At 42.6% G+C, this 15,930-nt stretch overlaps 1 protein-coding gene across 1 annotated transcript in view; it reads left to right on the forward strand.

Moving 5' to 3' along the window:
- Positions 1-607: 607 nt before the first annotated feature.
- The window catches only part of LOC139574828 (cationic amino acid transporter 2-like), a 20,109-nt gene continuing 4,786 nt past the window's right edge, over positions 608-15,930 (forward strand). The window contains exons 1-12 of the mRNA XM_071399768.1: positions 608-717; positions 1,788-1,962; positions 5,091-5,292; positions 8,783-8,938; positions 9,883-10,048; positions 10,540-10,676; positions 10,988-11,210; positions 12,757-12,893; positions 13,493-13,595; positions 13,693-13,826; positions 14,237-14,403; positions 15,192-15,300. Of these exons, the coding sequence (XP_071255869.1) occupies positions 1,795-1,962; positions 5,091-5,292; positions 8,783-8,938; positions 9,883-10,048; positions 10,540-10,676; positions 10,988-11,210; positions 12,757-12,893; positions 13,493-13,595; positions 13,693-13,826; positions 14,237-14,403; positions 15,192-15,300 (1,702 nt within the window). The 5' untranslated portion in view covers positions 608-717; positions 1,788-1,794. The remainder of the gene's footprint in view (positions 718-1,787; positions 1,963-5,090; positions 5,293-8,782; positions 8,939-9,882; positions 10,049-10,539; positions 10,677-10,987; positions 11,211-12,756; positions 12,894-13,492; positions 13,596-13,692; positions 13,827-14,236; positions 14,404-15,191; positions 15,301-15,930) is intronic.

Here is a 15,930-nt window from a genome sequence, read left to right on the forward strand (position 1 = left end):
GAGAGAGAGAGAGAGAGAGAGAGAGAGAGAGAGAGAGAGAGAGAGAGAGAGAGAGAGAGAGAGAGAGAGAGAGAGAACGAAAGAGAGAAAGAGAGCGAGAGAGAGAGAGAGAGAGAGAGGGAGAGAGAGGGAGAGAGAGAGCGAGAGTGAGATAAAGAAAGAGAGAGAGAGAGAAAGAAAGAGAGAGAGAGAAAGAGAGAGAGAGAGAGAGAACAGAGCAGAACAGAACAGCATGTCTCTGATTGTCAATGTTCCATCTCAGAACACATGACAACATAAAACTTCTATCGTAAGGTGAGTATACGTTCTATTGATTCACACACCTGTTATTAGATATTACATTTCTAATTCATGTTTTTTATATGACATAAATGTTTAATTAACATGTATTTACATACTGTAAATATTTCCTTATTACATACTTGACTCATTTAGGTTTATCCTATGGATAAAAGTTGTCCGTTTTGGCTAGATATGTGTGTGTGGTTAGTTATTAGAGGTTGTGTAAAACCCAGAGTCATGTAGCAGATTAGGGCGTAGTTGTAGAACCAATGGGCATCAGGAGAAAAACGGTAAGCATCAGCACTCTTCAGTCCGGCAGGTGATAAAGGAGGAGGCATAAAATAATGAAGTGATTGAAGGACAGATTAACAAACACTATCAATTGTCTCTCTTAAACACAGCACAGCTCTGTAGCAGGGAATCACTCACCAACAGGTAAGCAGACAAAACAAATATTTGACTAATTATAGTGATTTTGGTGTTATAAAATTTATAAAAGAAGAATGCAAGGTTTCCACTCAATGGTGCTGAACTTTTGGAATTAGTATGCCTTGTGTAAGAATGGGACAATCCATAGAGTAGCTTATGGATTTGACAGTAGATTTACAAAGAGCACGGTTGTATATAGAAGACTTCATAAAATACATGGAAACCGATACATGTTATCAATAATGTTTCTGATATTATACTTCTGATCTTTTAAAAACTTAGAGGTATGTCTTAAACTACGTGGTAAAGACAGACAGTTTTACATTGATTTCCAGTGTTTATTTTCTTCAATGTAGCTTTTGAATAGCTAAATTACTAGAAAGTAATGTTCTTGAACATCATGTAGTCAGAAATTATTCAGTGTGAGGGGTGATCTGACAATTATTCACCAACATGTTCACTCATCCATTCTCTCTCTCTCTCTCTCTCTGTCTCTCTCTGTTCTCTCTCTGTTCTCTCTCTGTTCTCTCTCTCTCTCTCTCTCTCTCTCTCTCTCTCTCTCTCTCTCTCTCTCTCTCTCTCTCTCTCTCTCTCTCTCTCTCTGTCTCTCTCTGTTCTCTCTCTGTCTCTCTCTCTCTCTCTCTCTCTCTCTCTCTCTCTCTCTCTCTCTCTCTCTCTCTCTCTCTCTCTCTCTCTGTCTCTCTCTATCTCTCTCTCTCTCTCTCTCTCTCTCTCTCTCTCTCTCTCTCTCTCTCTCTCTCTCTCTCTCTCTCTCTCTCTCTCTCTCTGTCTCTCTGTGTCTCTCTCTGTCTCTCTCTGTCTCTCTCTGTCTCTCTCTGTCTCTCTCTGTCTCTCTGTCTCTCTCTCTCTCTCTCTGTCTCTCTGTCTCTCTCTGTCTCTCTCTGTCTCTCTCTGTCTCTCTCTCTCTCTCTCTCTCTCTCTCTCTCTCTCTCTCTCTCTCTCCCCTTCTCTCACTCACTCCCACCCTCACTGATCCCCTTTTCTCTCTCTACCTTCTCTCATTACATCCCCCCTCTCTTCCTCCCCCAACCCCTAACCCCTGACCCTGACCCTAGTAGAAGGATGACCTGCCACTCATTGAGCTCCTTTGTACGGAGCCTGTCCAGGAGAAAACCTCTGGAGCCCGAGGGAGAGGAGTCCACTTTCAACCGCTGTCTGACCACCCTGGACCTGGTGGCCCTTGGGGTGGGGAGTACCCTGGGGGCAGGGGTCTACGTTCTCTCTGGAGAGGTATGGATACAACTTCTTCTTAGTTAACTAACTTATTTTAACTTAACACTGTTGAGTTGGTTGCCCTAGGGGTTGGGACTACCTTGGGGGCAGGGGAGATGTATGAATAGTAACATAGTAACAATCTGATAGTTGCACTTATGCTCTATTTTTTCTTCACCTTTTTACCTCTTAACATTTTTAACACTTTAACACTTAACTATACGTCACTCTTCAACGTAACACTTCAACGTCACACTTCAATGTAACACTTCAACGTTACACTTCAACGTAACACTTTAACGTTCTTCAGTAACACTTTAACGTAACACTTTAATGTAACACTTCAATGTAACACTTCAATGTAACATTACTACTTAACACTTTAACGTTCTTCAGTAACACTTTAACGTAACACTTCAATGTAACACTACTACTTAACACTTTAACGTTCTTTAGTAACACTTTAAGGCAACACTTCAATGTAACACTTTAACGTAACACTTCAACGTCACACTTCAACGTAGCACTTTAACGCTCTTCAGTAACACTTCAACGTAACACTTCAACGTTCTTCAGTAACACTTCAACGTAACACTTCAACGTTCTTCAGTAACACTTCAACGTAACACTTCAACGTAACACTTCAACGTTCTTCAGTAACACTTCAACGTAACACTTCAGCGTAACACTTCAACGTAACACTTCAACGTTCTTCAGTAACACTTCAACGTAACACTTCAGCGTAACACTTCAACGTAACACTTTAACGTTCTTCAGTAACACTTTAACGCAACACTTCAACGTAACACTTTAACGTAACACTTCAATGTAACACTTCAACGTAACACTTCAATGTAACACTTTAACATAACATTTCAACGTAACACTTCAATGTAACACTTTAACATAACACTTCAATGTAACACTTTACCGTAATACATAACACCTTAAGGTAACACTTTAATGTTGTTCAGTAACACTTTAACGTAACACCTCAATGTAACACTTCAACGTAACACTTCAAAGTTGTTCAGTAAAACTTTAACGTATCACTTCAAGGTAACACTTCAACGTAACACTTTAATGTTGTTCAGTAACACTTTAACGTAATGCTTCAACATAACACTTTAACGTATCACTTCAACGTAACACTTCAACGTAACACTTTAATGTTGTTCAGTAACACTTTAATGTAACACTTCAACGTAACACTTCAACGTAACACTTCAACGTAACACTTCAACGTTCTTCAGTAACACTTCAACGTAACACTTCAATGTAACACTACTACTTAACACTTTAACGTTCTTCAGTAACACTTTAACGCAACACTTCAACGTAACACTTTAACGTATCACTTCAACGTAACACTTCAACGTAACACTTTAATGTTGTTCAGTAACACTTTAATGTAACACTTTAACGTAACATTTCAATGTAACACCTGAATGTAACACTTCAATGTAACACTTCAAAGTAACACATCAAAGTCACACTTCAACGTAAAACTTCAACGTAACACTTCGATGTAACACTTCAATGTTACACTTTAACGTAACACTTTAACGTTGTTCAGTAACACCTTAACGTAACACTTTAATGTTCTTCAGTAACACTTTAATGTAACACTTTAATGTAAGACTTCACGTAACACTTTAATGTAACACTTCGATGTAACACTTTAACGTAACACATAACACCTTAAGGTAACACTTTAATGTTGTTCAGTAACACTTTAACGTAACACCTCAACGTAATACTTTAACATAACACTTCAACGTAACACTTCAACGTAACAATTTAACGTAGCACTTCAATGTAACAATTTAACGTAACACTTCAACGTAACACCCCCCCCCCCCCCCCCCCACCCCACTTGTGCCATGTCATGAGGATACCTGGACCACCTATTGAGATGTGACTTTTGTTCAGTAAATCAGGTGTTAAATGAGGTGAAAAGGAGACTGGAGTGCCACTTTCAATGAATAAACGTATCCAGGAAGGTTGAGTTTGGGATGAACCTTGATGCAGGAGTAAACAGCACAGGACTGACAGGAACGACTCTTGACAGGAATGATATGTTGGCCTAAAGCAAGGAGGGGGATGCTCTGATGGTATTTGATGAAGACATTGGCAAAATGTGGTGCTTTTTTTTCACAAAAAATAAACAATCGTTAAGAACATTTTAGTTTAGACACCTGAACTACTTTTACACTTTAACTTAACAATGTAACACTTCAACAATTAAAGGAGAATTTAGCTTTTTTACAACCAAATCTCTATTTTTTTTTAAATGGAATGTTACACAAGGGTGCAATTTCACTTGTTTTTGAGAAACTTACCCCAACCATCGATTCACTTGCTCCTTCTCGTTGTGCAGTATGGATGCTCTGAGAAAACATAAACAAAAACACCCAAATAGGTCATTTTAGAGACGGAACCGGTCCCAGTATAGTGATACAGGTCTGTAGATGTTGCACACATGAAAGTGTGTCATTCCGAACTTTATCCGCAACGTAACGCTTTATTTTGTTGCGGCTCGAGTGATACGTCTCCGTCCATTCTAGCAGCAGTCTACATGGAGAATGGAACAGCTAGATAGGGAAACAGTTTGAGTCGTACACAGTGGAATATAATGCACAATGGAATATAATGCACAATGGAATATAATACACAATGTGGATGAGGATGTGAATCGCTGTTCAAGGTAAAAAATAATAAATAAATTGTAAAATTGTAAAAAAATAAATAAGTGTCTGGGCCTTTCTTAAACACTTTACTTTCTAAAACACTTTACTTTCTAAAACACACCATTTACATATATATATTTTTTAAGATTGCTTATAAAAAGTAAAAATTCTCCTTTAAAATTCTCCTGATCCACTTTGAATTTCCTTAAGATGATGTATTTCTATCTATCTCTTCTAATGAAAGTCACTATACAAATGTAATGTCTGATTGCTATCATCATTATCAGATGACTCAGGAATGTTTGTTTCTCTCTAGGTTTCTTCTTAGGGAGTTTTCCCTAGCCACTGGGCTTCTGCTTCTGCATTGCTTGCGCTTTGGGGTTTTGTCCGGGTATCTGCTGATGTAAAAAGAGCTTTATAAAATCTATTTTATTGATTGATTGTCGTGTTTATCAGGTTGCAAGGACGTCGTCAGGTCCCAGCATCATCATATCCTTCTTCATTGCTGCCGTGGCCTCTGTCTTTGCCGGCTTGTGCTACGCTGAGTTCGGGGCCCGCGTCCCCAAAACGGGGTCTGCGTATCTGTACAGCTATGTGACGGTAGGAGAGCTACTGGCGTTTATTACCGGGTGGAATCTGTTGCTGTCCTATGTCATAGGTAAGATACAACAATATACTACTTCATTCTAGTTCAGGCTGATTCTTCCTTCTAGTTCCTATCTGATCTACACTCACCGGCCAATTTATTAGGTACACCACCCCGTTCACAAAAATGGATCGCTCCTACAGCAAGTGAGTCACGTGGCCGTGGCTTGTTATATAAAGCATGCAGACAGGCATTGAGGCATTCAGTTACTGTTCGAATGAACTTTAGAATGGGCAAAAGGAATGACCTAAGCGACTTTGAGCATGGTATGATCGTCTGTGTCAGGCGCACAGTATCCAGTATCTCAGAAATGTCCGCTCTCCTGGGCTTTACACGCACGACAGTGTCTAGGGATTTTCCCGAGAATGGTGTGACAAACAAAAAACATCCTGTCAGCGGCAGTCCTGTGGGAGGAAACAAATCGTTGATGAAAGATTGAAGGAGAATGGCAAGTACCATGCAAGCTAACAGGCGGAACACGAACAGACAGATAACGGCCCAGTACAACAGTGGTGTGCAGAACGGCGTCTCGGAACGCACAACTCGTCGATCCTTGTCACGGTGGGCTACTGCAGCAGACGACCACACCGGGTTCCTATCAGCTAAAAACAAGAAGAACCGGCTCCAGTGGGCACGCCATCACCAACACTGGACAACTGAGGAGCGGAAACACATCGCCTGGAACATGACAGTGAGTTTAGTTTACTAGAGTGACCTGCTCAGTCCCCAGACCTGCTCAGTCCCCAGACCTGCTCAGTCCCCCAGACCTGCTCAGTCCCCAGACCTGCTCAGTCCCCAGACCTGCTCAGTCCCCAGACCTGCTCAGTCCCCAGACCTGGTCAGTCCCCAGACCTGGTCAGTCCCCAGACCTGCTCAGTCCCCCAGACCTGCTCAGTCCCCAGACCTGCTCAGTCCCCAGACCTGCTCAGTCCCCAGACCTGGTCAGTCCCCAGACCTGCTCAGTCCCCAGACCTGCTCAGTCCCCAGACCTGCTCAGTCCCCAGACCTGTTCAGTCCCCAGACCTGGTCAGTCCCCAGACCTGCTCAGTCCCCAGACCTGCTCAGTCCCCAGACCTGGTCAGTCCCCAGACCTGCTCAGTCCCCAGACCTGGTCAGTCCCCAGACCTGCTCAGTCCCCAGACCTGCTCAGTCCCCCAGACCTGCTCAGTCCCCAGACCTGGTCAGTCCCCAGACCTCAACCCAATAGAACATCTTTAGGATGAGATGGAACGGGCTGTTCCCAGCATGAATATTCCACCGTCCAACCTGTCGCCAACAGCGTGAATCCATCACGTCAGCATGAATACTCCACCGTCCAACCTGTCGCCAACAGCGTGATGCCATCACGTCAGCATGAATCAACATCCCTGTGGAACATTTCCGACACCTTGTAGAATACCAAAGAATTTAGGCTGCGAGTGTTTATCTTTATTGAGGCATGTTTATAATGTTGTTAATATAACATTGGCTCCCTGGTGTGACGCTAAACATTTTGGCTCAGTGCCTGGGAACACTGAGAACCGTAAATGATCAACCATAAATCAAGAATCAAGAAGAACAAGAATCCAATGTCTTCCTTTAACCTTTCTTCTCTGACTTTAACCCCCTGCAGTAAAACGGTGATTCACCATTATCCATTTATTGGCTCCAGTCCAGAGCTATAGACAGCATATATATATATATATATATATATATATATATATATATATATAGAGAGAGAGAGAGAGAGAGAGAGAGAGAGAGAGAGAGAGAGAGAGAGAGAGAGAGAGAGAGAGAGAGAGAGAGAGAGAGAGAGAGAGAGAGAGAGAGAGAGAGCGAGAGCGAGGCAGAAAGAGAGAGGCAGAAAGAGAGGGAGAGAGAGAGTGGCAGAGAGAGAGGCAAAGAGAGAGAGAGTGAGAGAGAGGCAAAGAGAGAGACAGAGAGAGACAGAGAGAGGCAAAGAGAGTGACAGAGAGAGAGAGATGCAAAGAGAGAGAGAGAAAGAGAAGCAGGGAGAGAGAGAGAGAGAGAGAGAGAGAGAGAGAGAGAGAGAGAGAGAGAGAGAGAGAGAGAGAGAGAGAGAGAGAAAGAAAGTCAGAGAGGGAGAGTGAGGCAGAGAGAGGCAGAGAGAGAGAGAGAGATGTCGAGAGTGTGAGAGAGAGAGAGAGAGAGAGAGAGAGAGAGAGGGAGAGAGAGAGAATTCTGCAAAAATATCCTCAGTGTACAACACCAAATAACGCATAGAGAGCAGAATTTGGCCGATACCCGCTAATTATCAAAATCCAGATAAGGGCCGTTAAATTCTACAACTACCTAAAAGGAAGCGATTCCCAAACCTTCCATAACAAAGCCACCTACAGAGAGATGAACCTGGAGAAGAGCCCCCTAAGCAAGCTGGTCCTGGGGCTCTGTTCACAAACACAAACAGACCCCACAGAGCCCCAGGACAGCAACACAATTAGACCCAAGCAAATCATGAGAAAACAAAAAGATAATCACTTGACATATTGGAAAGAATTAACAAAAAACAGTGCAAACTAGAATGCTATTTGGCCCTAAACAGAGAGTACACAGTGAATACCTGACCACTGTGACATACCCAACATTAAGGAAAGCTTTGACTATGTACAGACTCAGTGAGCATAGCCTTGCTATTGAGAGAGGCCGCCGAAGGCAGACCTGGCTCTCAAGAGAAGACAGGCTATTTGCACACTGCCCTCAAAATGAGGTGGAAACTGAGCTGCACTTCCTAACCTCCTGCCAAATGTATGACCATATTAGAGAGACATATTTCCCTCAGATTACACAGACCCACAAAGAATTCAAAAACAAACCCAATTTTGAGAAATTCCCATATCTACTGGGTGAAATTCCACAGTGTGCCATCACCGCACCAAGATTTGTGACCTGTTGCCACAAGAAAAGGGCAACAAGTGAAGAACAAACACCATTGTAAATACACCCCATATTTATGTTTATTTATTTTCCCTTTTGTACTTTAACTATTTGCACATAATATGACATTTGAAATGTCTTTAATCTTTTTTTTTTTTATTGTTTAGTATCACTTTTCTTTATTATCTATTTCACTTGCTTTGGCAATGTAAACATATGTTTCCCATGCCAATAAAGCCCTTAAATTGAATTGAGAGAGAGAGAGAGAGAGAGAGAGAGAGAGAGAGAGAGAGAGAGAGAGAGAGAGAGAGAGAGAGAGAGAGAGAGAACGAAAGAGGACAGTAAATGTGAAATGCACATCAAATCAACAGGGAAATGTTTGGATTCAGTCTAGCGTCAGGTGAACTGTTGCGTCCTCTCACCTTTTTTGATATAATACTTGTCCCATTATTTCTAAACTGTTCCTTTTCAATTGCTACCATGGTTACGCATGTGCTTTTTATATTTCTTCTGTAAGAAACATTTCCATTTATCCCTATCCATAAAGGCCGATTCCCACTAGTCTAAAGGGTTGATTGATCCATCTATTGTCATATTGGCTAATCTCCTCTCGTCATTATCCTGTCAGGGACGTCCAGTGTGGCGAGGGCATGGAGCGGAACCTTTGATGACCTCATCGGCAACGCCATGGGGAACTTCTTCAAAGAAAACGTATCCATGAACCTCCCGGGCCTCGCAGAATACCCAGACTTCTTTGCTGCTGGACTCATTATGCTCCTGGCAGGTAAACTGAATCTGATGATTGATTGATTGATCATTGGTTCGTTTAACCACATACAGACATTAAAACTGTCTGGTACTGATGATGTTGATAATGATGATGATGATGATAATGATGACGATGATGATAATAATGATGATGGTGATGATGGTGATAATAATGATGGTGATAATGATGATGTGATGATAATGATGATGATGGTGATAATGATGATGATGATAGTGATAATGATGACGATGATAGTGGTGATAATGATGATGATGGTGATGATGATGGTGATGATGATGATGGCGATGGTGATGATAATGATGATGGCGATGGTGATGATAATGATGATGATGGTGATGCTGGTGATAATAATGATGGTGATGATGATGGTGATGATGATGGTGATAATGATGATGATGATGATGGGGATGGTGATGATGGTGATGATGATGGTGATAATGATGATGGTGATGATAATGATGATGGTGATGATAATGATGATGATGATGGTGATAATGATGACGATGATAATGATGATGAAGATGGTGATTATGATGATGAAGAGGGTGGTGATAATAATAATGATGATGATGCTGGTGATAATAATGATGGTGATGATGATGGTGATGATGATGGTGATAATGATGGTGATGATGATGGGGATGGTGATGATGGTGATGATGATGGTGATAATGATGATGATGATGATGGTGATAATGATGACGATGATAATGATGATGGTGATGATAATGATGATGATGGTGATGATGATGGTGATAATGATGATGATGATGATGGTGATGGTGATGATAATGATGATGATGGTGATGATGATGGTGATAATGATGATGATGATAATGATGATGAAGATGGTGATTATGATGATGAAGAGGGTGGTGATAATAATAATGATGATGATGGTGATGATCACATGTTCCATGTGTTTCCATCCTGTGAAGGTCTGCTGGCCTTCGGTGTCCAGGAATCGGCAATAGTCAACAAGATTTTCACGGCCATCAACATCCTGGTTCTTCTGTTTGTCATTATTGCGGGCTTCGTCAAGGGAGACATCGGTAACTGGCAGATCAGTCAGGAGGCGCTCATCAACGCTACAGCAGAATTACAGTATGCAACCATGTTTGATTACAATACAAACGTTTGAGTACAATACATGAGATATCCTTCATCATACCAAACTTGCTAGCAACTACAGTGGATGATGAACACATTTCTACAGGCAAATGTGTGTGAGGATGTTATAGCCGTGGTATTAGCAATACAAACGTTTGAGTACAATACATGAGATATCCTTCATCATACCAAACTTGCTAGCAACTACAGTGGATGATGAACACATTTCTACAGGCAAATGTGTGTGAGGATGTTATAGCCGTGGTATTAGCAGGAAATATTAGCGTGAATCCTTCAACCAAGATTTCTGGAAAAACAGAGAAGATTGACAAGTTATTATTCTGCAATGTGTGTGAGGATGTTATAGCCGTGGTATTAGCAGGAAATATTAGCGTGAATCCTTCAACCAAGATTTCTGGAAAAACAGAGAAGATTGACAAGTTATTATTCTGCAACCATATGTCCTCTTACATTGTCTTCTCCAGGAACCTAACGTCTACAGTCAACGTGACCAGTATATATGGGGATGGAGGGTTCTTCCCCTACGGTTTCGACGGGACAATCTCCGGAGCCGCTACCTGTTTCTACGCCTTCGTAGGCTTCGACTGCATCGCCACAACAAGTAGGCCTACCTGCTTTAAATATTTAAACATGCGCTGACACACTAACCTATATACGTCAGAAACATTTCCATCCTACAGAAACACTGATAAAGCCAGACGCTTCTCCAAGCTTCGTCCATATAGTATCTTTGGTAATGTCTACTCTACTCAGAATGTTTAGGCATGCCGTAACAGTCAATATTCTACATGATTAAACCTTGCAGTCGATATTGTCTGATTGATTGATCAACTGATTGGCCAATCGACTGATGGACTGATTGTATTGACAGCTATTCATTAATTAATTCATTCATTCATTGTCTCTCTCCAGGTGAGGAGGTGAAGAACCCTCAGAAGTCCATCCCGCTGGGTATCGTGGCGTCTCTCCTCATCTGTTTCCTGGCCTACTTCGCCGTGTCGGCGGCCCTCACTCTGATGATGCCCTACTACATGCTGAATGTTAACAGCCCGCTTCCCGTGGCCTTCGAGTACATCGGCTGGGGGCCCGCCAAGTATGTGGTGGCTGTCGGTTCACTCTGCGCCCTCTCCACCAGGTAGGTAGGAGAACACGGGAAGTCCCTGGTCAATGATGTCACCAGGCATCATTACAGTTAGTCAGTTTGTCTGTCTGTCTGTCTGTCTGTCTGTCTGTCTGTCTGTCTGTCTCCTGTACAGTCGTGGCCAAATGTTTTGAGAATGACACAAATATTAATTTCCACAAAGTTTGCTGCTTCAGTGTCTTTAGATATTTTTGTCAGATGTTACTATGGAATACTGAAGTATAATTACAAGCATTTCACAAATGTCAAAGGCTTTTATTGACAATTACATGAAGTTGATGCAAAGAGTCAATATTTGCAGTGTTGACCCTTCTTTTTCAAGACCTCTGCAATCAACCCTGGCATGCTGTCAATTAACTTCTGGGCCACATCCTGACTGATTGCAGCCCATTCTAGCATTATCAATGCTTGGAGTTTGTCAGAATTTGTAGGTTTTTGTTTGTCCACCCGCCTCTTGAGGATTGACCACAAGTTCTCAATGGGATTAAGGTCTGGGGAGTTTCCTGGCCATGGACACAAAATATTGATGTTTTGTTCCCCGAGCCACTTAGTTATCACTTTTGCCTTATGGCAAGGTGCTCCATCATGCTGGAAAAGGCATTGTTCATCACCAAACTGTTCCTGGATGGTTGGGAGAAGTTGCTCTCGGAGGATGTGTTGGTACCATTCTTTATTCATGGCTGTGTTCTTAGGCAAAATTTTGAGTGAGCCCACTCCCTTGGCTGAGAAGCAACCCCACACATGAATGGTCTCAGGATGCTTTACTGTTGGCATGACACAGGACTGATGGTAGCGCTCACCTTGTCTTCTCCGGACAAGCTTTTTTCTGGATGCCCCAAACAATTGGAAAGGGGATTCATCAGACAAAATGACTTTAACCCAGTCCTCAGCAGTCCAATCCCTGTAACTTTTGCAGAATACCAGTCTGTCCCTGATGTTTTTCCTGGAGAGAAGTGGCTTCTTTGCTGCAGATGCACTCACACCTGCCTGCTGCCATTCCTAAGCAAGCTCTGTACTGGTGGTGCCCCGATCCCGCAGCTGAATCAACTTTAGGAGACAGTCCTTTCCTTGCAGGTAACCATGGTTGACAGAGGAAGAACAATGATTCCAAGCACCACCCTCCTTTTGAAGCTTCCAGTCTGTTATTCGAACTCAATCAATATGACAGAGTGATCTCCAGCCTTGTAATCGTCAACACTCACACCTGTGTTAACGAGAGAATCGCTGACATGATGTCAGCTGGTTTCTTCTGTGGCAGGGCTGAAATGAGGTGGAAATGTTTTTTGGGGATTCAGTTCATTTGCATGGCAAAGAGCGACTTTGCAATCAATTGCAATTCATCTGATCACTTTTCATAACATTCTGGAGTATATGCAAATTGCCATCATACAAACTGAGGCAGCAGACTTTGTGAAAATTAATATTTGTGTCATTCTCAAAACTTTTGGCCACGACTGTACAGTCTGTTGGGTTCCATGTTCCCTGACCTGAGACTGTAACATGTCTGACGGCTCTCTGTGTCTGTCTGTCTCCTGTACAGTCTGTTGGGTTCCATGTTCCCTATGCCCCGCGTACTGTTTGCTATGGCCAGAGACGGCCTCCTCTTCAAGCCCCTCAGTAAGGTCAGCGCCAGACAAAGTCCTGTCATCGCTACCATCTCCTCCGGTGTCGTAGCAGGTAACACCCCATCCCTCTCTATCTCTCTCTCTACCCTCTCCTCCGGGGTCGTAGCAGGTAACACCCCATCCCTCTCTATCTCTCTCTCTCTACCCTCTCCTCCGGGGTCGTAGCAGGTAACACCCCATCCCTCTCTATCTCTCTCTCTACCCTCTCCTCCGGGGTCGTAGCAGGTAACACCCCATCCCTCTCTATCTCTCTCTCTACCCTCTCCTCCGGGGTCGTAGCAGGTAACACCCCATCCCTCTCTATCTCTCTCTCTCTACCCTCTCCTCCGGGGTCGTAGCAGGTAACACCCCATCCCTCTCTATCTCTCTCTCTACCCTCTCCTCCGGGGTCGTAGCAGGTAACACCCCATCCCTCTCTATCTCTCTCTCTCTACCCTCTCCTCCAGGGTCGTAGCAGGTAACACCCCATCCCTCTCTATCTCTCTCTCTACCGTCTCCTCCGGGGTCGTAGCAGGTAACACCCCATCCCTCTCTATCTCTCTCTCGATCTTTTAGAGATATAAAGAGTCTGTTGTGTTTGGCCTATGATACATTTTGTGTGATGATTTATCTACGGTAAATACTTGAATGCTTGTTTGTTTTCCTTCCCAGCGATAATGGCCCTGGTGTTTGACCTGAAAGCATTAGTTGATATGATGTCAATTGGGACACTCTTTGCCTACACACTTGTGGCTATATGCATTCTTATACTGAGGTAAGTATTTCCCAAATATCCTAACGTAGATAAACATCAGTCCTCTGTATTGATTTTGCAAAAATAAACGGTACTAAGTTGACTTTGTAACATCTAGGTACCAAGAGACCCAATCAGAAGACTCAGATCTCCAGATCCTTGAATCAAACACCAAGTTTGGTTGTCTCAAACCACCATCATTCCCAACTTCGGGCACCTCCAAAACAGTCACAGGTTTGACTGTCTTGTCTGGTAAGAAAAACAGTTTGACAGGAAATCTCCAATACGTCTGTATTTAAAGTTGCCACTTATAACAATGACAAATAATATTATTCAAAGATGGTCTACATTTTAAAGGTACTGGAGTATCTGCAGTGTGACATTATGAAGTATTCCCCTCTTTCTTTGTCATTCTTCCATCGGCCTACTCTCTCTCTCTCTGATCAGTCGTTCTTCTCTCACCCTCTTCTTCTTCTCTCTCTCTGTTAATTTGTTCTTCTCTCACCCTCTTCTTCTTCTCTCTCTCTGTTCAGTCGTTCTTCTCTCACCCTCTTCTTCTTCTCTCTCTCTGTTCAGTCGTTCTTCTCTCACCCTCTTCTTCTTCTCTCTCTCTGTTCAGTTGTTCTTCTCTCACCCTCTTCCTCTCTCTCTCTTCTCTCCAGTGGTGTGTGTATGTGGTCTGTGCATCCTGCTGACCCAAGCGATAGATGCTATACAGCGGCAGGAGATCTGGAGCTTGGTGTGTGTGTCCATCGTAGCCTTCATCCTCCTGGTCCTCGTCATCATCATCTGGAGGCATCCACAGAACCAAGCCAAGGCTGCTTTCATGGTGAGGAGCATCGCGGGAAGATGGACACCTGCATATAGAGGACGTTATCACAGGCTATTCAAACATCACTGATTAAATTAAAGGACGTTATCACAGGCTATTCAAACATCACTGATTAGAGGACATTATCACAGGCTATTCAAACATCGCTGATTAGAGGACATTATCACAGGCTATTCAAACATCGCTGATTAGAGGACATTATCACAGGCTATTCAAACATCACTGATTAGAGGACATTATCACAGGCTATTCAAACATCACTGATTAGAGGACATTATCACAGGCTATTCAAACATCACAGATTAGAGGACATTATCACAGGCTATTCAAACATCGCTGATTAGAGGACATTATCACAGGCTATTCAAACATCACTGATTAGAGGACATTATCACAGGCTATTCAAACATCACAGATTAGAGGACATTATCACAGGCTATTCAAACATCACAGATTAGAGGACATTATCACAGGCTATTCAAACATCGCTGATTAGAGGACATTATCACAGGCTATTCAAACATCACAGATTAGAGGACATTATCACAGGCTATTCAAACATTGCTGATTAGAGGACATTATCACAGGCTATTCAAACATCGCTGATTCACAATAATGATCAACCATTATCAGATGCAGCCCAACAGATCGTAATATCACTCAACCCCAATTTCTTTCAACTTCAGAACGTTTATCTTTAGGCCCAGATCCTGTGTGGTACATTGTTTGTGTCTTTATGTTGACATTTCAGTTACGTTTTCTTACCGCCTGCCGTCTGCTCCCAGGTGCCCTTCCTGCCCGTGCTGCCGGTAGTTAGTGTGTTTGTCAACGTCTACCTGATGGTCCAGTTAGGAGGAGACACCTGGATGCGATACGCCATCTGGATGGCTGTAGGTGAGTGTTCTACCCAACACTTCTCTACCCAACACTTCTCTACCCAACACCACACACACTAAACTGAGAGGTTGGTAGGGATAGATGGGTCATTTTGTTGGGGAATCTGACCCTATATCATTAGGACTGTGGGTTCTCTAAAGTCGTTTGGAGGTTACATGTTGGAGGGTTGAGGAGTGGGCTCTCTATGTTTTAGATTGTAAACTCTGATCTTCTACCATCTCTGGCTCTTTCTCTCTCTCTCTCTCTCTCTCTCTCTCTCTCTCTCTCTCTCTCTCTCTCTCTCTCTCTCTCTCTCTCTGTCTGTCTCTGTCTCTGTCTCTGTCTCTGTCTCTGTCTCTCTTTCTCTCTTTCTCTCTTTCTCTCTTTCTCTCTTTCTCAATTCAATTCAATTCAATTCAAGGGGCTTTATTGGCATGGGAAACATGTGTTAACATTGCCAAAGCAAGTGAGGTAGGTAATATACAAAAGTCAAATAAACAATAAAAATGAACAGTAAACATTACACATACAGAAGTTTCAAAACAATAAAGACATTACAAATGTCATATTATATATATGCAGTGTTGTAACAATGTACAAATGGTTAAAGCACACAAGTTAAAATAAATAAACATAAATATGGGTTGT

This window comes from Salvelinus alpinus, chromosome 4 (genome assembly GCF_045679555.1).
Source record: "Salvelinus alpinus chromosome 4, SLU_Salpinus.1, whole genome shotgun sequence".
In the NCBI taxonomy this organism is placed as follows: Eukaryota; Metazoa; Chordata; class Actinopteri; order Salmoniformes; family Salmonidae; genus Salvelinus; species Salvelinus alpinus.